Here is a 23,197-nt window from a genome sequence, read left to right as displayed (position 1 = left end):
CTCCTTCCCCTACCCCCCCCACCCCCCCTCCTCCCTTCCCCCCCTCCCCCCCCCACCCCCCCTCCTCCTTCCCCTACCCCCCCCCCCCCTCCCCTCCTTCCCCTACCCCCCTCCCCACCCCCCCCCTCCTCCTTCCCCTACCCCCCCCACCCCCCCTCCTCCTTCCCCTACCCCCCCCCCCCCCCTCCTCCTTCCCCTACCCCCCCCTCCTCCTTCCCCTACCCCCCTCCCTCCTCCCCCACCCCCCCCTCCCACCCCTCCCCAACCCCCCCTCCTCCTTCCCCTACCCCCCCCCTCCTCCTCCCCTACCCCCCCTCCCCTCCCTACCCCCCCTCCTCCTCCCCTACCCCCCCCCTCCTCCTCCCCTCCCCCCCCCTCCCCCCTCCCCCCCCCTCCTCCTCCCCTACCCCCCCCCTCCTCCTCCCCTACCCCCCCCCCCCTCCTTCCCCCTCCCCCCCCCCTCCTCCCCCCCCCCCCCCCCCTCCCCCCCCCCCCCCCCCCCCCCCTCCCCCCCCCCCCCTCCCCTCCCCCCCCCCCCCCCCCCCCTCCTCCCCTCCCCCCCACCCCCCCCCTCCTCCCCTCCCCCCCCCCCCCCCCCCTCCCCCCCCCCCCCTCCCCCTCCCCCCCCCCCCCCCCTCCTCCTTCCCCTCCCCCCCCCACCCCCTTCCCCTACCCCCCCCCACCCCCCCTCCTCCTTCCCCTACCCCCCCTCCTCCTTCCCCTACCCCCCTCCTCCTTCCCTTACCCCCCCATCTCCTTCCCCTACCCCCCTCCTCCTTCCCCTACCCCCCCTCCTCCTTCCCCTACCCCCCCTCCTCCTTCCCCTACCCCCTCCTCCTACCCCCTCCTCCTTCCCCTACCCCCCCTCCTCCTTCCCCTACCCCCCCTCCTCCTTCCCCTACCCCCCCCCTCCTCCTTCCCCTACCCCCCCCCCTCCTCCTTCCCTACCCCCCCCCCTCCTCCTTCCCCTACCCCCCCCCCTCCTCCTTCCCCTACCCCCCCCTCCTCCTTCCCCTACCCCCCCCCCTCCTTCCCCTACCCCCCCCCCTCCTTCCCCTAACCCCCAATGTCGTCTCTTCCTTCTCTCCCGCTTTATAATACCAAGTATTATTTTATTTATTTTATTTATAAAATATTTTACCAGGAAGTAATACATTGAGAGTTACCTCTCGTTTTCAAGTATGTCCTGGGCACAGAGTAAAACAAATAATACATGGTTACAAATACAGTTACATAAATGAACAAGGTATACATTTATATACAAGACATTGCATGCACAGTTAAAGAAAATATATATTATGAGCGTATGAAACAGTTACAGACCAGATTAAAGTGTGAGACAGCCTTAGATTTGAAAGAACTTAAGCTGGTGGTGGATATGAGAGTCTCTGGTAGGTTGTTCCAGTTTTGGGGTGCACGGAAGGAGAAGGAGGAACGTCCGGATACTTTGTTGAGTCTTGGGACCATGAATAGTCTTTTGGAGTCTGATCTCAGGTGATAGGTACTGCATGTGGTAGGGGTGAGGAGCTTGTTCAGGTAGCTGGGTAGCCTTGCCCAGAAAGTATTTGAGGGTGAGACAGGAAAGGTGAACTTTGCGCCTAGACTCTAGTGATGACCAATCTAGTTCTTTGAGCATTTCGCAGTGATGTGTGTTGTAGTTGCATTGGAGAACAAAACGACAAATTGAATTGTAGAGGGTGTCAAGTTTGCTAAGGTGGGTTTGAGGAGCCGAGCCATATACTATGTCTCCATAGTCAATAATTGGCATTAGCATCTGCTGTGCAATACGCTTTCTGACCAGGAGACTTAGGGAGGATTTGTTCCTGTAAAGTACCCCTAGTTTGGCATAGGTCTTGGTTGTCAGGGTATCAATGTGCATCCCGAATGTTAAGTGGGAGTCAAACCATAAGCCCAGGTATTTAAAACTAGTGACAGGTGTTAGGGTGGTTTTAGCGTTGGTTCTAATCAGGAGCTCAGTCACTGGAAGCTTTACAAATTTAGTCTTGGTCCCAAATACCATTGTTACAGTCTTGTCAGTGTTTAAAAACAGTTTGTTTTGGGAAATCCAGTTTTCGAGTCTCAAAAAGTCAGACTGAAGTATGTGTTGAAGGTCAGAGAGGCTATGGCTGTGTGCATACAGGATTGTGTCATCTGCATACATGGTGTATTGAGGCTTCCTTACAAGCTGTGGGAAGATCATTAATGAAAACTGAGAAGAGTAGGGGCCCCAGAACAGAGCCTTGCGGGACACCACAGGTGATATCCAGGGGGTTGGAGTTAGAGCCTGAGATGGACACATGTTGGGATCTTCCTGATAGGTAGGACTGAAACCAGTTTAAAGCATGTTTCCCTATTCCAGAGCTCTGGAGTTTGTTAAGCAGGATAGCATGATCAACTGTGTCAAAAGCCTTTGCAAAATCTAGGAATACTGCACCAGTGAGTTGTCCCCGTTCCATTCCACACTGGATTTCATTGCAAACTTTTAGCAGGGTAGTTACGGTGGAGTGTTTGGGACGAAACCCAGACTGGAATTGGCTAGGGAAATTTGTCTTGGTGTAGAACTCGCTTAATTGGGAGTGGACACATTTTTCCATAACTTTGGATAGAATTGGGAGAAGTGAGATTGGCCTGTAGTTTGAGACAGTGTTTTTGTCCCCACTTTTGAAGATTGGGACAACTCTGGCAGTTTTCCAGGTCTTAGGGATATGGCCTGCAGACAGGATAGAGTTGACTATGGACGCAATTGGTTTGGCAATGGCTGGGGCACCAAGTCGTAGGAACCTAGATTGTAGTAAGTCGGGTCCACATTGGCTGCTTAGTTTTAGTTTGAGGAGCGCTTGTGTAATCTCCTCTTCAGATACTGGGCTAAATTGAAAATTGTGGGCAGTGTTGGGAGGGGGTGGGACTATAGGGGTACTCCCAGGATGAGATTCAGGTTTGGGGTTTGTGCTGCGTTTCGCTAATAAGTTAGTGGCACACCCCACAAAGTAATCATTGAATGCATTTGCAATGTCAGTGGGGTTTGTCAGAGTAATATCCCCCTTCGTGATATTACTTGGGTTGTTGATGGTTAGGAGGCTGGAATATATTGTTGATAACCTTCCAGAAATTAGCTGGGTTTGATGTATTCTGGAGGAGATTGTCAGAGTAATATTGTGCTTTTGCATGCCTTGTTTGCCTTGTGCACACGTTCCGCTGGCATCTGTAGTGATTGAGATCCTTGGTAGTGCCAGTTACTTTGTAGCTTTTCCACAAGGCATCCCTGAACTGGTAGAGTGCTATAAGGTCAGGTGTAACCCATGGAAGGTGGGCCCCCCGTACCCTTATTTTGCGTAGTGGAGCATGGGTATCGCAGAGTTTTAAGAACTCGGATTGGAAATAGTCGAAGCGCAGAATCAGGGTCGGGAATTAAATCGATTCTGTGCCATGGGCAGTTGGTAAGGTCATCCAGAAACTGTTGTGGGTTAAAGTTTTTTAAATGTTCTAGTGAGGAGAACTTTGGGGCTTGAATGGGGCGGTTTAATTTTCCTTACACAGTACACTATTGCATGGTCACTGAAAATGTCAGGAAGGATGCCAGAGGATTGGATTCTGCTGGGGTTTGAGGAGAGAATCCAGTCTAGCAAGGAATGGTTATGCGACTTCAGGTTTATTCGTGTGGGTTGGGAAATGAGTTGCGATAGGTTAAGTGACTTGAGTTGTATCTGGATTTTGTGGTTTTTAGGGTCAAGCCAATTGAAGTTGAAATCCCCAAGAACTAGCAGCTCACTCTTCTCATTCAGAGAGGAAATGGAGCCAATAAACTGGGTGATATCAGTCAAGGATTGTAGAAGGGCTTTATTTAGGGGGGCGGTAGATGCCAGCAAGCAAGATGGGCTTAGAAAAGGGGAGGCAGATTTTGCCAACTAGAGTTTCAAAAGAGGGTGGACTTGGTGGGCAATGTAGCAGTGTAAATTGTAAGGTGTCTGCAATATAAAATAACACCCCTCCTCCTCTCTTTGACCTATCTCTCCTAAAAATGGAGAATCCCTGAATGGCGATATTTGCATCAGGGGTTTTAGAGGATAGCCATGTTTCTGTAAGAACGATGGCTTTGGGTTTATGCATAAGGCACCATGCCCTTAGTTCGTCTAGTTTGGGCAGCAGGCTCCGGATGTTTATATGGGCGACAGATAGCCCTTTTTGGAATTTAAAGGTGGAATTCTCAGGGGCATGGGACAGAGCTGAAATGGGAGGACCTGGGTTAGTTTCAATATCACCTGCTAGAGAGAGTAATAGTATGAGTAGAAATTTGGGTAGTTGTTTACAAGTTGTAAATTTGTGGTGTTTTCCATTAGAGTGAGCAGTGGTTGGTGTGCTGGTTTTTAGAGTTCTCCACCAACATTCAGTAGATAGTGCAAGGCTTTTGAGTAGTCCAGGGTGTATGGTGATGTTGGGTGCGGGCCAGGATGGAGGAGTTTGTAGTGGATAGAGGGAGTAACATCTCCATGAGGCCAGGAGAAAGAAAAAAGTTAGAAGACATAGCAGGTTCATGATGCCAGAGGTAGGCAGTGTTGCATGGAGCTGTTATGAGCAGAGTGAGTGTGTGCAGACTAAACAGCAGGGGTGAACCTGTACCTTGTCATGTGTTTTGCTGCATTGCAATGCTAGGGTCAAGTCAGGGTTTCAGTGTTTTGTGCAGTCAGTTTTGGGAGAGGCTGCAGTGAAAGAAGTTGTAAAGGGGTGGGGGGTTAAACTATGCAGGCTAACAAGCATGGGATCATAGTGTGATCTGAATAGCTTACCGTTTGTTGTCTTGAGTTAAAGAGTTTGCAGAAAGAAGCAGTCCCCAGTCACCTCTAGTCAAACTGTATCACTTAAAAAGCTCACTTTAAATGCCTCACTGCCTAATGCAGTTCCTGCCCAATGCAGCTGAGCTGTTAGTATTATACACAAAAAAAAGGTCACATGACCCTCCCCCTCCCCAATCAGTCACCTTGTTCCATTTGTTCAATTAACAGCACAGAGTTAAGAGGAAAGGAAAAATAAAAATAAAAAAAAAAATACTTTTTACATTCAAACATACTAACTTATATATCAATTCAACAAGGCCAGATTCAGTCTTATACAGAGAGTTTCAACATCAGGAACATACTTATATATCAATTCAACAAGGCCAGATTCAGTCTTATACAGAGAGTTTCAACATCAGGAACATACTTATATATCAATTCAACAAGGCCAGATTCAGTCTTATACAGAGAGTTTCAACATCAGGAACATACTTATATATCAATTCAACAAGGCCAGATTCAGTCTTATACAGAGAGTTTCAACATCAGGAACATACTTATATATCAATTCAACAAGGCCAGATTCAGTCTTATACAGAGAGTTTCAACATCAGGAACATACCTGTGAAGAGAATGCAATTAGATCCATGTCATATCAGCTGAGGTTATTGGTTATTACTTGTTGGTATTATTGGTATCATTACTTGTATGAAACTGCAATGTACCAAGATGATTATTGTACTTGCTCTCCTTGTTTCCCCTTTTTATTTTCTGTGCCCCTTTTTAAATACCCTGAAAAATAAACCATTTAAAAAAAATGTACTGGGTGCATTTGAAACAAACTTTGGCCACTATGCTCCATCATTAGATCAACCATACGTTTGCTAGATATTCCCATAACGTGTAATGTAATATAGCTTGTGTTGTAATGATAGAATAGAACAAGGCTGCCAATATCCTTACATCTTAAGCATGTATTGTTGCCTGATCGAGCAGGAGACACATTTGTTCCTTTATTTATTTCCCTTTTCATAGCGGTTTCTGAGCATCTTTGACCTCCTGTTTTTCAGGCGAGCAACGGGCAATGGTACCTAATGAACGATTCCGTTGTATCCAACACTGACATCCGAACAGTGCTGAACCAGCAGGCTTACGTTCTCTTTTACATAAGGTACGTGTCGGGGTCTCTTGTCCCTGTGCTTCACCGCCAGTCCGTACAGAACAATGTGTTAATATTTGCAATGTCATTCTGTTCCAGATGCCAGGATGTGCAGAATGGGCCGGAGCAGCATTATTCCCTCCACCCCCCCGGCCCAAGCTCCCCGCAGCCAAGTAGCAGCCAGCGCTTGGGCACCAACAAATCTGCCTTCATTGGACCTCAGCTTCCCCCACACATGATAAAGGTGATGCTTTTTGCGTGACCGTGTACAAAGTATAACGTTGTTTTGTACGGTTATCGGTTGCACGAGTGCCCTATGATGTGTCCTATTGTATGTTGTGCCTGCTGACCTGGGAAATCACTGCAGTGCCGATCTCTGCTCTGCGAAGCTTTACAGCGGATATTTTAATGCTTTTGGAGCCTGTTCCAATTCATCATATTACTATATGAACAAGACTAACACTGGTCTTGGTTTAAGAAATGCACTCTAAAGCAATCTTAACAATTTCAAAAGGCAGACGCTTCACGTAACACGCTTCACGTGTTGCCAAAGATCTGTGTCCAGTAACGTGTTATATTTCAATGCACGTTGCCCCCATTCCATTTTCTTCCCCCCCCCCCGTCTCGGTTTGAGATTTTTCTGCCAATTTTATGACAGAGCGTTAAGTGAACGAATGTTCAACTTTCTTTATACTTTGTTTACGTAATGGGGATGTTTTCTTAATTGAACATGGAGCCTCTGTATATGACATAGGGAACGTATGATTACTTACACTGCTAAGCTGTCTGCAGATGTATTGACGTAAAAATATTTTCACATTTACAGAATTCTAAACATATAAACGGGACCAGATCACCGAAAAATTCACTCAACAGTTCAGGAACTAATACCAACAGTGGCAATTTGAAAAGGCCACTACCAATCCGCACCCCAGCTCTGAACAGACCGGCGTCTACACCCCTTTCTGCTTCCACACAGAGGTGGACTATTAACAGACCCACTGTAATCCCTACACCTACGAAGAAGCAGAAGATTACCATCAGCATCCACAATAATAAACTCTCTGCCCGCCAAGGGCAATCTCTACCCAATCTAAACAATGTTTTTGAGTCTATGAATAAGCCTGCCCCATCATCCACTGTTACTAAACCATCTGCGACAGAGTCTACCCCAAGTGTTCCTACATCATTCCCACCTAAACGGACACCACATACGGCCTATTCTGCACCAGCCGTTAATGGCAAACCCAACACAGGGTCCAACCTGCTCGTCCCTTATGGCGCAGAATCTTCAGAAGAATCGGAGGAGGAATTAAAGGGATTACTTCAAGAAAATGGGCACGGGAAAACGATGAATGAAGTTATAAATCGAAACGGTTTCGGCTTATGTAAGGACACCTCTTCTACCAGTGAAAACTCCAGAGCAATTACCCACAAGGAAGAGCCCTCGATGCAGTCGGTTTCGGGTAACGGTGCTCTCGGCTCGCACAGTGATCCTAAAGGAACCGTAGGGGAAATCGGCAATTCCAACGGCGTAGGAAATGCTACAACACCGGGGTTGCCTGTGAATGTAAGTGTGTTGTTTTTACTTTCCGTATCCGAGTGTACGTTTTGACAGCCTGTTAATTTTGGGATGTTTTCACTTTAGATTGACACTACTATTTTACCTGTGGCCCATGAAGACAACACACATGAATCCACAACGTACAAGTCCAAAAACACATCAGTGGAGAAAAGGTAATGTAACAGGTTAAAAAATATGTATATTTATAGAATAGCAACTAAAAATGGAGATGTACTTTACGTGGGGCCGAGATAACAATGGACTTTCACAAAGTATTGCGCATGTTTTGTAGTTTTTCCACATATAAATATAACCTTTTTTGTTTTTGTACAGCATAAATTTAAACATACAAAGAACGGGTGAAAATGGCGCCAGTAGTAAGTACGTGGTAACAACTCCGTCAGATGCGAAGCACCAACCTGCCATGGAAGATAGTGCTGAGAATGATGAATCTAACGCAGAGGGTATGCAAAGTGGCAATGCCATACACCCACCTTCCGGAGCAGAGGAGCAGCATAGAGCGGAGAGTTGTCTAAATGAATATTCAAACAAAAGGTCTGAAGATCTAAAAACATTTGGTAGCTGTCCTGTGAAATGTAAACCATCTGTCAGTGATAGCGCTGAGAGACTTACAATGAGTCCATTGAATAAGACCAACCATGATGAACATCAATCGGATAAAAAAGCAGACCTAGGAAATGGAACAAAAGATATGATTGTGTCTCCTAACCAGGCGTATTCGGCTGCAACCCAAGATGAAACTATAAATACCCAGTCCAGTAAAAGCAGCAGTGACATCGAGAAGAAAGCAAGTGAAGAAAGTCAAAGGAGGCTTGGCCAGGAAAATAACCATTCTCCTATCAAAGAGACCAAGAGGGTCGAGCCAGAAGATCTCCGCAGTCAAAGATGCCGCTCCGATAGCAAAGAACGGTTACAAGAGAAGAGATATAAAATGAATGGCAGTCATGACAAGGAACAGCGTAGAGAGAGCACCAAGCCAGACTGCTACAAACCAAACCACTGTTCTGAATACCGACACCGGGATTATGATAGACATGGTTCATATAACAGCAAGGACTATGGCAGACACAACCATTACAGAGCTAGATCGAGAAGCAGAGGGAAAACTGACCATGATAGAAGCAAGTATTACTATTCAAAAAGAGATCGATCTCGCAGCAGAGAAAGGGACTACAGACACTATAGTGATTATTACTCTACCTATAGATCTAGAGACAGCAGGGAGAGAAAATTATCATATGGGGACAGAGACCATCACAGGAAGTCTTATAGAGACTACAGAACTGGGTGGTCGCAAGAGATGGCGGATAAATTACGACCGTACGTCTACAGTCCCAAACGTAATGCGCATTATGCCTCATCTCTTCCGTGGGACCCCGAAAAGAATTACCACGGCAAATCCACTAGTGTTGATCGCCCCCAAACACGTGAAAATTCAAAGGAAAGAAAGCGCAAATGTACTACAGGCAGCTTAGAGGACAGTGACAGTGATGTGGAGTCCAAACGTAAAAAGAACCACGAGGACGAGGATGTGAAAAAACACAAAAAGTCCAAGAAGAAAAAAAGATCAAAAGAAAAACAAAGGTAAGAATTATTTTGTTGGGGGGGAGGGGGGGCGGGGACGACAACACGTGTGCAGCGTGTAATATGTTTCAGAGCAATATCCAAAGAGATGTAGCGCACATGTAGGAGGTTTTGACACTTCCGTTTTTTATGGACGAATAAAGATTTATTTTTTACCTACCTTTTGGCTCACTCTTTTTGGCGTTGCTCTACATCTCTTTGGCGGTGCTCTACATCTCTTTGGCGGTGCGCTGTATCTCTTTGGCGGTGCTCTACATCTCTTTGGCGGTGCGCTACATCTCTTTGGCGGTGCTCTACATCTCTTTGGCGGTGCTCTACATCTCTTTGGCGGTGCGCTACATCTCTTTGGCGGTGCGCTACATCTCTTTGGCGGTGCGCTACATCTCTTTGGCGGTGCGCTGCATCTCTTTGGCGGTGCTCTACATCTCTTTGGCGGTGCGCTACATCTCTTTGGCGGTGCGCTGCATCTCTTTGGCGGTGCGCTGTATCTCTTTGGCGGTGCGCTGCATCTCTTTGGCGGTGCGCTGCATCTCTTTGGCGGTGGTCTACATCTCTTTGGCGGTGCTCTACATCTCTTTGGCGGTGCGCTGCATCTCTTTGGCGGTGGTCTACATCTCTTTGGCGGTGCGCTACATCTCTTTGGCGGTGCGCTGCATCTCTTTGGCGGTGCGCTACATCTCTTTGGCGGTGCGCTACATCTCTTTGGCGGTGCGCTGCATCTCTTTGGCGGTGCTCTACATCTCTTTGGCGGTGCGCTGCATCTCTTTGGCGGTGGTCTACATCTCTTTGGCGGTGCTCTACATCTCTTTGGCGGTGCGCTACATCTCTTTGGCGGTGCGCTACATCTCTTTGGCGGTGCGCTACATCTCTTTGGCGGTGCGCTGCATCTCTTTGGCGGTGCGCTGCATCTCTTTGGCGGTGCGCTGCATCTCTTTGGCGGTGCTCTACATCTCTTTGGCGGTGCGCTGCATCTCTTTGGCGGTGCGCTGCATCTCTTTGGCGGTGCGCTACATCTCTTTGGCGGTGCGCTACATCTCTTTGGCGGTGCGCTACATCTCTTTGGCGGTGCGCTACATCTCTTTGGCGGTGCGCTACATCTCTTTGGCGGTGCTCTACATCTCTTTGGCGGTGCGCTGCATCTCTTTGGCGGTGGTCTACATCTCTTTGGCGGTGGTCTACATCTCTTTGGCGGTGCGCTGCATCTCTTTGGCGGTGCGCTGCATCTCTTTGGCGGTGCGCTACATCTCTTTGGCGGTGCGCTACATCTCTTTGGCGGTGCTCTACATCTCTTTGGCGGTGCGCTACATCTCTTTGGCGGTGCTCTACATCTCTTTGGCGGTGCTCTACATCTCTTTGGCGGTGCGCTGCATCTCTTTGGCGGTGCGCTGCATCTCTTTGGCGGTGCGCTACATCTCTTTGGCGGTGCGCTACATCTCTTTGGCGGTGCGCTACATCTCTTTGGCGGTGCGCTGCATCTCTTTGGCGGTGCTCTACATCTCTTTGGCGGTGCTCTACATCTCTTTGGCGGTGCGCTGCATCTCTTTGGCGGTGCGCTGCATCTCTTTGGCGGTGCGCTACATCTCTTTGGCGGTGCGCTACATCTCTTTGGCGGTGCGCTACATCTCTTTGGCGGTGCGCTACATCTCTTTGGCGGTGCTCTACATCTCTTTGGCGGTGCGCTACATCTCTTTGGCGGTGCGCTACATCTCTTTGGCGGTGCGCTACATCTCTTTGGCGGTGCGCTGCATCTCTTTGGCGGTGCTCTACATCTCTTTGGCGGTGCGCTGCATCTCTTTGGCGGTGCGCTGCATCTCTTTGGCGGTGCGCTGCATCTCTTTGGCGGTGCGCTGCATCTCTTTGGCGGTGCGCTGCATCTCTTTGGCGGTGCGCTGCATCTCTTTGGCGGTGCGCTGCATCTCTTTGGCGGTGCGCTACATCTCTTTGGCGGTGCGCTACATCTCTTTGGCGGTGCTCTACATCTCTTTGGCGGTGCGCTACATCTCTTTGGCGGTGCGCTACATCTCTTTGGCGGTGCGCTGCATCTCTTTGGCGGTGCGCTGCATCTCTTTGGCGGTGCGCTGCATCTCTTTGGCGGTGCGCTGCATCTCTTTGGCGGTGCGCTGCATCTCTTTGGCGGTGCGCTGCATCTCTTTGGCGGTGCGCTGCATCTCTTTGGCGGTGCGCTGCATCTCTTTGGCGGTGCGCTGCATCTCTTTGGCGGTGCGCTGCATCTCTTTGGCGGTGGTCTACATCTCTTTGGCGGTGCGCTGCATCTCTTTGGCGGTGCGCTGCATCTCTTTGGCGGTGCGCTGCATCTCTTTGGCGGTGCTCTGCATCTCTTTGGCGGTGCGCTGCATCTCTTTGGCGGTGCGCTGCATCTCTTTGGCGGTGCGCTGCATCTCTTTGGCGGTGCTCTGCATCTCTTTGGCGGTGCGCTGCATCTCTTTGGCGGTGCGCTGCATCTCTTTGGCGGTGCGCTACATCTCTTTGGCGGTGCGCTGCATCTCTTTGGCGGTGCGCTGCATCTCTTTGGCGGTGCTCTGCATCTCTTTGGCGGTGCGCTACATCTCTTTGGCGGTGCGCTACATCTCTTTGGCGGTGCGCTGCATCTCTTTGGCGGTGCGCTGCATCTCTTTGGCGGTGCGCTACATCTCTTTGGCGGTGCGCTACATCTCTTTGGCGGTGCGCTACATCTCTTTGGCGGTGCGCTGCATCTCTTTGGCGGTGCGCTACATCTCTTTGGCGGTGCGCTGTATCTCTTTGGCGGTGCGCTACATCTCTTTGGCGGTGCGCTGCATCTCTTTGGCGGTGCGCTGTATCTCTTTGGCGGTGCGCTACATCTCTTTGGCGGTGCGCTGCATCTCTTTGGCGGTGCTCTACATCTCTTTGGCGGTGCTCTACATCTCTTTGGCGGTGCGCTGCATCTCTTTGGCGGTGCGCTACATCTCTTTGGCGGTGCTCTGCATCTCTTTGGCGGTGCGCTGCATCTCTTTGGCGGTGCGCTGCATCTCTTTGGCGGTGCGCTGCATCTCTTTGGCGGTGCGCTGCATCTCTTTGGCGGTGCTCTGCATCTCTTTGGCGGTGCTCTGCATCTCTTTGGCGGTGCGCTGCATCTCTTTGGCGGTGCTCTACATCTCTTTGGCGGTGCTCTACATCTCTTTGGCGGTGCTCTACATCTCTTTGGCGGTGCTCTACATCTCTTTGGCGGTGCTCTGCATCTCTTTGGCGGTGCTCTGCATCTCTTTGGCGGTGCGCTGCATCTCTTTGGCGGTGCTCTGCATCTCTTTGGCGGTGCGCTGCATCTCTTTGGCGGTGCGCTACATCTCTTTGGCGGTGCTCTGCATCTCTTTGGCGGTGCGCTGCATCTCTTTGGCGGTGCGCTGCATCTCTTTGGCGGTGCGCTGCATCTTTTTGGCGGTGCTCTGCATCTCTGGCGGTGCGCTGCATCTCTTTGGCGGTGCGCTGCATCTCTTTGGCGGTGCGCTGCATCTCTTTGGCGGTGCGCTGCATCTTTTTGGCGGTGCTCTGCATCTCTGGCGGTGCGCTGCATCTCTTTGGCGGTGCGCTGCATCTTTTTGGCGGTGCGCTGCATCTTTTTGGCGGTGCGCTGCATCTCTTTGGCGGTGCGCTGCATCTCTTTGGCGGTGCGCTGCATCTTTTTGGCGGTGCGCTGCATCTCTTTGGCGGTGCGCTGCATCTCTTTGGCGGTGCGCTGCATCTCTTTGGCGGTGCGCTGCATCTCTTTGGATATTGCTCTGGACTTTCTACTAGTGGCAGCAGCCCCAGGACAAGCACAGGAGGGGGACACTTCAGAGACATGAGTAGAAATCTTCATTCAACGTTGCATTATCTGTGTGGTTTTATGGAGGTCAAGGGATCATCCCAATGAGGGGTGGAGTAGTGGGATATTTCTCCTTGCTCTGCCCCTTCCGGGATTATTGGTCCCCTTGAGGACTGTATACCACTTCAATATTGTGCATTACTACTAAAAAAAAACCCGGTACCAGTGCTATGGATTTATGTGGATGATCATTATCAAGTATATCGGATCCGGCACTAGAGCGCTTATACCACAGCAAATTCGTAGATATGTAATATGTTTCACCCTCCTGCATGTTCATACCATATAGATCTTTTATTAAAAGTATTTAATGTCTTTATAGGTCACAGGACTCCGACTTGTCAGATCCATCCTCTGACACAGACACACACAGGAAAAAGAAGAAAAAGCATTCAAGAAGATCTGAAGCTGGTGATGAATGTCCTGCGAAACAAGCACTCAGCACAGAGGCAGAGACCAACCGCACCACGCAGAGCCCCTTTCACCTGCATCAAAGAGATTGTTCTTTAAACAGTGGGTATAAAAACGTGCATTTCATATTCTCCTGACATCCAGCGTGATTTGGGCCATGTCAGGACTTGGGCCTTTCTCTGTCTGTGCTCCCAATGTGGGGAACAGTCTCGCAGCGGAATATTCATTCTGCTTTTTCTTGTTTCATTGTAAAATACATTTTGCCAACTCATTTACAATATCGTACAAGAAATCATTGCCGAGTATATAAATCAAATTCTCTTAGTAGCAAAAGTGCAATTTAATTGCACCGGACATAACCAGTATTACATATTATTCCATTTGCCAGTGAACATGTTTTAGGTGCATTAACCAGTTCAAAATAAACCACCAATATGCTTTGCAGGCGCCTCTGGCAGAGAAGGGGTTAAAGTCCTGATTGGCCAGCATTTCAGCACCATGAAAAGCACTTACATACTTGGGCTCCCATCCCCCAGAGGTTTGGTAACTCAGGGCTCATAATGTCATGTTATAAAAACCAGTAACAGACATATTCCACAGAGCTCATTATATGCAAAATCCAACGGTTTTGACTTAGCATGGCCTTACGTTAGCTTAACGAGGGTGTCCTATTTATCCCCTTAAACCCACCTTCAAGCAACACATGGAGAAGACACCTGTGAACAAAAAGGAGCACACCTGTGATACATTACACACGGATAAACCAATGATCCCATCAGGTGCATCAGAAATAACAGAATAGCTGCTGCATACGTAGATTCACTTTGTCAGGATATGTGACGGCTTAGTATAACATCTGAGTATGTATATAGTCATTTAGCAACTGGCCCAGCTCTGGGCACCAAATGGTTGCGAACACTCACGTTTGGAGAGATGAACAAGCCGTTACTCGATCCTCCAGGGCTTCAGTGTTGCACCGCCAACCCTCCCGTGACTGCAGCGTCGCGTAGGGCGGTCACATGACCGGCGGTGATCTCCTCCTGAAGCAGCAGCTATCCGGCGGTCAGTCCAGCAGGGAAATGCAGGGAACTCCTCCAGACAGCCTTAAGGTAAGCAAGGGTAGACAAGGGTGGTGACTAAAAGAGTTTATTGAATAGACATGTGCAGCTGATGGATCCTCTGACGCGTTTCAGCCCTCAGGCCTTTGTCAAAGAGTCTTTGACAAAGGCCTGAGGGCTGAAACGCGTCAGAGGATCCATCAGCTGCACATGTCTATTCAATAAACTCTTTTAGTCACCACCCTTGTCTACCCTTGCTTACCTTCCGGCTGTGCTCCGCTTTGCTTCCGGCTGTCTGGAGGAGTTCCCCACCTGGGATACATGCTAGTAGGATTTACAAAGTATATTTAAATTACTCCTATTAGGATATATCCCAGGGTGCTCCTCTTTGTGCACAGGTATCTCTCCACGGATTGAAGGGGATACACTCACACAATATGAACCTATTTTTCCCTTTACCGCAAATCCCACATTGTAGGGTTTGGAGGGAGCTTTACGTATGTCCTAACACATTGGTCAATCCCTGTGTTAACTTGAACAGAGATCTGGGGATAGGCGTTGTTACAGGGAATGCCTCTTTTGCATATCATTAGTACTAACGTCCATTATGTCTGAAACCAACTCTTAACAGTGTTAGTGAGCTTTAAAGCACTTAACGATATGTTGACTTAATGAGTTAAGTAAATAACTGCTTTGTGGATCTGGGCCTTATTTGGCTGCGCATGTGCTTTGGTTACTCTCCCTAAATTATAATGTGGGCCTTGCTTTTATAGATCAGGCAAAAATGAAAGCAGCAATGCTACATTTCCTCATCTCCCTACCCCCTCTTTTTCGATAGATAGCAAGGAATGTATAATTCTACTTTCTTACCGAACCTGGCAATCGTGTGGTGCTCCTGTTATAAATCTGTAAAAATCCCGATTGTGTGCCTAACATAATGGCTGCCTTTCCGTTTCAATCTTTCAGTCAGTGTAACAGTGTAATATCCGGATACATTGAAGCTATTAGGGTTACAGTTTACAGCTCAAACTGCTTGGAATATTGCAACCAATTATCACAAACAGTAAAGGGTTTCCAAGATCTGGGGACGCGTGCTAAAACCTGCTATGGAAATCATTAAAAATGGCATTGAGTTGAATTTTTTTTTTAAACAGTATCTAATACTACAGAACTGATTTTATCTATAAAAAAAACCACCCATATAAGATTTCATGTTTTGCTGCTTTAAAAGTACACGGTGATTATCATTTCAGCCAAAGACTACATTGGGAAGTTACCCACCGACAAAGGATTGGATGACATTTCTGCAGGCAGAGATGCAACTACATGGAAAGTATGTTGATACAATTCTATGTTTGCTTGAGTTTCAACTCATTTGTTCCCAAATTAAAGAATATTTGATTTTGGGATGGTACTGGAATCGTTGAGGTTTCTAAGCATCGTTTACTATGGGAGGATATGTCACTTGAATGGAACTTGGCCAGATACATGTCTCCTCTCTACATTTCCTATACATTACAAAACCTGCACTGTATTTTATTTTGCCAGTTTTTACAGTCTAGAATTAGCCATCTGATTGGCTGACACAGATTCCACATAGTACAACCACGTTTTGCACATAAATTATAATATTCACTTTGTAGTTCTTTATAACGCTTCAACAGATTCCGTAGCACAGTACAAGAGGGTTGGAGGACTAAAACAAAAATAAAATCACACCTTAATTTACATTGTTACAGTAAGTAAGGAGGGCCCTGCCCCAACGAGCCTACAATCTATAAGGAAGGGTCAGTGGAAACATAAGGTACAGGGGGTGTGTCCCGTATAGCGGCTTGTTCAATGCGTTGGGGAATTGGGACTGCGGAGGTAGAGCTGAAAGTGCAGGGTAATGTCCGAAGATGGAAATGCTTCAATATTCACCCGAAATATTTTACCCGAGCCCAATAACAGAGCAGCGGTAGCAGCAAACGGTTAACACCCTATGGCTGCTGCATTTTCAGCGATGTGGGTGTTCTAAAAGTCTGAGGTGAAGTCCGCTGCACAGCAAACATACCCACAGCAGAGATATGGGTGGGGGGGAAAGATGGTGACGATATTAAGGTCAATGAAGTTGTGTGCACTACCATCCCTTCAGCAACTATTTCATAAGGTTGATGCTGGCTTTCAAATCTAAGGTAAACTGTACACATGTAATAAGACCGGTGCATTGTTAACATATTCAGAACCTGTTAATTTCTGCATCAAAATCTAGAGTATTTGCAAGCATTGCATTTATGTTTGTGTTCTACTAATGGAGTGTCGTGGTGAGATGTGCGTTAGAAAAAGTGAAATAAATAATAAGGTCTGTGATTAAAGCGCAATTTATAGGGGGAAAAAACCCAGAGGTAATTCTCATTTCTGTATATCTGCAGTAGGTATAAATCAGACGGCATATACCAAACCAAGGTGCATAACAGCACAAAGGATTGCAAGGAAAGTGCATTATCCCCCAAACCACACAACAGTGTTTAAAGTGGATTAGAGCAGGGGTGAGATTTTCCAGGGGCGGCACAGTGGTTACAGGGGCCCTGCGCTCTTCCCCAACGCATTTAAATTAAATGCCGGGGGACCGCGTGAGGCATCTGTGCCTTCTCTTACCTTGGCTTCGGGGGACACGTTGCCATGGCAACGTAACATCACATAACCCCGTGGCGGCATTTGACGCTGGAGCCAAGGTAAAAGTGGAGACGTTTGCGCACCCCCTGGATTAGAGGACAGTTTTTCACTTGTAAGAATGATACGGTCCTACCGTGCTGTGTGCGCACTCTTATAGAACATAGGCATCAATTTACATATATAACCTAATGTTTCTATTTAATCTCCCCCTCCTATGAATGTATGAAGCCCAAGGTGTTCTCGACATTTCTCTGGGGAAAAGCTTGGCCATCCGTAATCTTGTCAGTAAATGGTGCAATTATTAAAGATGCAGGAGATATTGGTGCAAAACAGACATTTGTTTGGCTTACCTACTTATATTTTCATTAATAAATGATCACATAGGTGCTAGCAGAGCAATGTGTGGCTTGTCATTAGCTCAATGGGCTAATTACATGTTCCCCCCTTTGTGGTGGGTATGAAAAACATGTACGGTTTACTTTTTGAATCGCGTTGTCCTTTCTTTTTCTCTTTTTAGATGTGACGTTCTCTCCACATCAGTAAACAAGAACTTGGAACAACTTTTAAAACTGCAAGTAGGCGAATTTAAACTTCCGTAACATTTCATTTCCCAAAGGGCACCGTTTTTAAAGTTAACATATCCAAAAAGCTGCGCTGCAGAATGGAAGTCTTTGAACTTGCTGAACCAAAACATACACTGGGACCCTACATTGTATGTGCCATGATGTACAATGGTTATAGGCCGACTTCATAGAAGGGTTTACATAGGATTATGGCCTTCAGTCATTTAACAGTAAGCTATTATTATAAGTCATCTGATCCTCATTAAGTTATTTAAATATCTAAGCAATAGGGGTGGACCTAGTGCTGGTCTTTGGGTTCATTCCATATGTAGACTTTTTAGTAAGTGGATTTGAACCATTACATGTCTGCCTTGCATCTCCAGGACTGATGTGGGTTACATTATTATTTTTAATACGTCAAATGTCTTTTTTGGTTCCTGCTTGAAGTGAGCCACTTTTCCCCCTTTATGCGATCAGTAGATGAGAAACACCTCACAGCAATATGAAAAATAAAGAATCTGGTCCAGCCACTTGGGATAGATACCCCTACAGGGGGGTCTCAGGGAATTCAAAAATATCAAAAGTGGGTGCAAAGACACAAACTCGGCTCAAGAAGTAAAAGATCATGATAAAATACAGCCAAGCACACCAAAAATTGGGAAAAAGATCGGGGGGAAAAAAGTAACAGAGGTCATTTAATGACTTAACGAAGTCATGGCAGCATCCAACGTTTTGGTGCAGACAGGCACCTTCATCTGGGTATTTCCCCACAGTATCACTGCATCTGTGTTTTGTTTAGTGTTTTGAAATATCCTTTATCCTAACTTAAGCGTGCCCTTATGGAACAAACAATGAAATGTTACTTATGGTTTAAGTAGCTTACCTGTACTTTTGCTGCTATTGGGAGTCTTAATAAGGCAGCACGGGCTTGTGAATCACTTCACTGTGTTCACCCATAATATAGAATACATATTTACCATGGCAGCCTCGACGCCAGACGTAGAAAATTCAAATGACCCAGTCAACCTGATTTCTGACTTAAATCAAATGTGGTGCTGTTCATCAAAATACTGTATAGGATTTTTGCCAAGAGCGCTTTTTAAGTATACTTTTTTTGAATGCTCTATGCCCTACCAGCAATCTTGCAACTGCTGAACATTGTACAGTAAAATATTTAAACACAACCTTGGAAATGCTCTGGAATACATCATCTCAAATGCTGCTTAAAGACTCAGGTTGAATACATGTATTTCATGAAGTGTTTTTCCAAGTTTGACATCTGGGTCAAGGAAGATTAAGGAATTATGGAATTGTGCATATATATATAGATATATATATATATATATCTATGTACGTACGTACGTATGGGTACGCATATACATATATACTTCAACTGACTAATTTAAAATAATTCAACATTCATACACTGAATTGGAAACGGAGCTGTCTGTTACTTCTTTATTTAAATGATCTTTATTTGAAGTAAAACATTCCTCCCCCCACTTTAAATACAGCAAAACAGGAAAGCTCACTTTTCAATACCGTCATGAATGTATCACTGTTTCGTAAATCATAACATGGTCTTTATTACATGGGAGTTTTATAGTGTCATGTCTTTCTTAACCTGTTTCCCGCTGGAAACCTTTCTGCTTATAAATGGGTTTTGACGTACTTTTATCACATTTTAAAGCCTGTAGTAAGAGTCAACTATTCATACTGTGATTTTATTTAAATATGAAATTCTTATCAAACTGATACACCTTTAATTTTACCGTTCCTGCATCAGGAGTTGGAGGGGAGAAGTTGTATTTAGTACAGCTAATATCTGAATAATCTGTATTGTTTATACAATGTGTTCAGAAGTGTCAAGTTTGATCTTTTGTTTTTCTAACGATTGGGGGGGAAAATGCACTCCCCCCACCAATGTAGCATGTAAAAAAATTTAGTATATAAAACAAAGTAAAAAAAAAAAAAAAAAATGTAAAACCTTGTCGAGTTTTTGTTCCTCCAATTCTTTGCCTTTTTGGTTATGGTAATGTGTGTCCTCATGGCAGCAATAACCCGGTCTTAACATTTTTTGACTTAAAATATTGTATTGTTTTTAACCATCACTAGTACTTCAACACTGACCCATTCTATTGATACTTACAAAAAAAAATTTCTGGACAAGAAACAGTCAACATGTCGTCTTTCAACAATATACGCCTTTAATTATATTCCATGAAAGGTAGTAACAGTATTTGCAATAGTTTTTGTTTTCCTGTAATCATTTGTATTGAGTATAACTCAAGATACAGAATTCTTCATGCAAAGAGTAGGTTTACATTACAAACGTAATATATAACTGTACAATATTTACATTTTAAAATTATATTTAAATGCAAGTAGAATCATTTTGAATGTAATAGAAATAAATAAGAAAATGGTAAACATCCAATCTGAACGGTAATTTTCTGGTTTGTAAGTGACCTATTAATATACATTGATGTGCATTGGAAACATTAACCTGCTTCTCTCAAATACAAATGTAGTGTTGTAATAGCAAAGTGTTAAATGACAAAGTTACCAATCATTTTTCTGAGCACAAGATTTAGTCCAGCTGAATCTTGTTTATTTTTTTTGCAACTTTAAATACTGTTTCAAAAAACAGATGGAAAACAAATCCTGGCAAATTAACGTACGTCAGGAAAAAAATGTGAACCGTAGCATGTTAATTAAAACATTCTCGTAACTCGTTAATGAAAGGGGTTAAGTGATTCTACAAACAAATGTACTCAAGGTAACCGGACAGTTACTACGTATTTAAAACATCCGTCCCTCTTCGCACACCACACTTGTAACTGTAATAATATATTAATTACAGCTGAAGGTTAGATGCAGGTGGCATACATTTTCCAGGGAATATGCATGAGAAGGAAATCTTGCAGTAAAGAAGGGGATGTGAACAAGCTCACAATGCTGCTCATGTTTTAAGCCCTGCAAACATTTTCCCTCTTGGAATTGGGGTATAGCCCAGTAAGTTTCATGAAAATAAAAAATAATGATTTACAAAATAACCTGCAGTGGTTTAAGGTAGAACCAGTGCAAAAATGTTGCATCATCAAATAACACAGTAATGTTGTGGTGTAGCACAGTGCATGGCACAGAAAAGCATACATGACTAGATACACCACATTGTTGAGCTATATAATAAATGCATCTGTTGTATTGCACTGCTATTTAGAAAATGCAATGTTTTTTTTATCAAAATTCGTCATGAACAGTCAGTTTGCCAATTCACCGTGTCAGTGCATAGTTTAAACTTTTTGTCCACTTTTTATAACCATCATAGATCGTTACTCTGAAGCACATTCTCCGTATTCATGCTGATTTTATATACAGTACTTGGAGAAAATATATATGTCTGTACAATGCAGGGGATCACTAAGCTTATGGATTCCAAATTCAGGAGGTTTCTCAAACAAACATATGGTATTTGATAACTTTCACCAAGATCAAGAAAAGCAGCCTGCAACAATCCGTTTCTCCTTTCCACGTGGAACGATGTACCCACATCAGCTGCCAATAGCCACTTGTATGCTACTGAAGTTATCTGTCAGGATATTTCTAGGCTTGTAGCAAATCTAGCCAGACATGCAATGCTAAAAATGCAGCTCAGCGCAATTACCTTATTTAGTACTGTACCATAATGAATTAGCTGCCATACTAAGAAATATACATTAGCAAATACTTGGTTTGAATATGCTTTATACTAACTTTAATGTGATATTTCCCAATCCAAAACTAAACAGACGGAACAGGAGGTATTTACATTTTCACTAGGGATTCTTGTGATGCGATTGACAGAAGTGTTATGTTTGTTTAGTGACCTGGACTGAAAAAAAATCTGTTTAAACCCTTTTCAGCACCCAGTAGGTCTGCAACTAAACGCATTTAAAATCGGTATGAATAACAAGAATATGGTATGTTCGATTTCCTCACGGTTAGTTCCGCTCTGACAGAGTGAGGCTTCCGAAATCCAGATTAGAGCTGGTTCAGCAAAGTTAGTACCGTGCATTACATCGCTGTAGCGATACCTGTTACCAGTTTGGTTTCTTTTTTGTTTGTTATTTTTTATTGGCGATTCTTCTCTTCCTTGTTGCCAGCATATCATAAAAGGGATCCTTGCTGATACTCGCTCTAGGGAAAGAGAACAAAATACATTGATTCTGTATTTACACCCTCCCCCCCCCCCCCAAAACAACATGCGTGTAAATTTCTGCAAATCTGGTGAGACAAAGATAAATTACTTATACTCCAATTTGCTGAAAAATGATCTATTGCTTTAGTGGTGATATCTCTGCCGTTGAAGCAGCTGGAGCCAGTTCAAATCCCGTTTCCTGTTCTAATGGTAACCTTGGGCAAGTCACTTTCCCTGAGCCCAATGCCCCAAAATGAGATTATAAACTCGACACGGCATCGATATTTTGTTCCTGAAAAACGATCACGTGTTCTTTCTCTAAGGCTTTCTGCACATCCCTGTGTGATAGGCGAGTGACAGGCCGCTCAGCCTAGGGACAGCCTGTGTAAGGAGACTGCACATTGGCCTTCACATATGGAGTGTCTGTGGAGTTCAAATTGGCGTTGAATTGGAGGTGAAGAATACAAGAATTGGACTCTGCACTTCATCCCTGCAACTGTGAGAACATGACTTTCTAAATGCTCTGACAACGTTTTCACATCTAAACACTAACTTTGTAAGCTGCTGTTTCACATTCAGTGCTACACTGCCCCCCAAGGCCTGATTTACACATCTGTGCTTTCATCTCCTCCAATACCTGGGACCTCTCTTCTACCTTTCTCTCCTGGCATCTCATTATAGCCCCCTATTGCTTTTTCTGTTTCCTCACTCCTTTGTAAACTTTTCTGTTCTCTAACTTCCCCACTCTCTTCTATCCACATTTCTTCATCTCTCCTTCCCTTCACCTAACTTGTGCGTATACCTTGCACAACTATGTACAGTACACACCTTTCCCAAGAACTTCTACACCCCTCAATAAAAAGCACCCCACATCCTCTTCTCTCTACTCCTCCTTGCTGCTGGGGATATCTCTCCTAATCCTGGACCCAGACATATACATCCCTGCTCTCTCCCACGCCTCCCTGCCAAACATGTTAACCCATCTAATTTAATACCAACCTTAACTCACCTCTCAAAAGAAGCATCCCAACAGCCTGCACTCATGGCTACTGTCCCACACTTTGTCACTCCTACCAACCAACGTGGCCAAGCACTGCCATCTACAGCACTTATTCCCTCACCTGCTGTCTCTGTAAGTCTCCCAACATACCACTTAGATTGTAAGCTCTCCGGGGCAGGGATTTCCTTTCCTATTCTCTGACTTTGCTGCACTGATTGTATTATAATTCCCTGTACTGTATTGTCTTTGTAAAAGGCCAAGTACATTGTCAGCGCTACATAAATAAAGATACATACATCGCTCCCACTCTGTGATCGACTGAGCGGTCTCTCACCAAAGAAACTGGGGGAGGGGATTGTAATGGTAGTGGAGACCGCAAAGAGAGGAGA

At 45.6% G+C, this 23,197-nt stretch overlaps 2 protein-coding genes across 7 annotated transcripts in view; one reads left to right on the top strand and one right to left on the bottom strand.

Moving 5' to 3' along the window:
• The window catches only part of USP42 (ubiquitin specific peptidase 42), a 43,684-nt gene extending 24,075 nt beyond the window's left edge, over positions 1 to 19,609 (top strand). For 3 of the 5 annotated variants that reach the window (XM_075565436.1, XM_075565437.1, XM_075565438.1), the window contains 8 exons: positions 5,843 to 5,943; positions 6,031 to 6,175; positions 6,758 to 7,507; positions 7,580 to 7,668; positions 7,829 to 9,100; positions 13,264 to 13,454; positions 15,664 to 15,743; positions 17,583 to 19,608. In XM_075565436.1, the coding sequence (XP_075421551.1) occupies positions 5,843 to 5,943; positions 6,031 to 6,175; positions 6,758 to 7,507; positions 7,580 to 7,668; positions 7,829 to 9,100; positions 13,264 to 13,454; positions 15,664 to 15,743; positions 17,583 to 17,588 (2,634 nt within the window). In that variant the 3' untranslated portion in view covers positions 17,589 to 19,608. Of the gene's footprint in view, positions 1 to 5,842; positions 5,944 to 6,030; positions 6,176 to 6,757; positions 7,508 to 7,579; positions 7,669 to 7,828; positions 9,101 to 13,263; positions 13,455 to 15,663; positions 15,744 to 17,582 lie in introns of all 5 variants that reach the window. The other 2 variants (XM_075565434.1, XM_075565435.1) reach the window with 2 other exon arrangements.
• A 208-nt stretch (positions 19,610 to 19,817) lies between these two features.
• The window catches only part of LOC142463117 (cytohesin-3), a 44,378-nt gene continuing 40,998 nt past the window's right edge, over positions 19,818 to 23,197 (bottom strand). For both annotated transcript variants that reach the window (XM_075565439.1, XM_075565440.1), the window contains one exon: positions 19,818 to 21,807. In XM_075565439.1, coding sequence (XP_075421554.1) covers positions 21,735 to 21,807 — 73 coding nt within the window. In that variant the 3' untranslated portion in view covers positions 19,818 to 21,734. The remainder of the gene's footprint in view (positions 21,808 to 23,197) is intronic.

The sequence above is a fragment of the Ascaphus truei genome, chromosome 11 (assembly GCF_040206685.1).
Source record: "Ascaphus truei isolate aAscTru1 chromosome 11, aAscTru1.hap1, whole genome shotgun sequence".
In the NCBI taxonomy this organism is placed as follows: Eukaryota; Metazoa; Chordata; class Amphibia; order Anura; family Ascaphidae; genus Ascaphus; species Ascaphus truei.
This window is presented reverse-complemented; position numbering and strand designations above follow the sequence as displayed.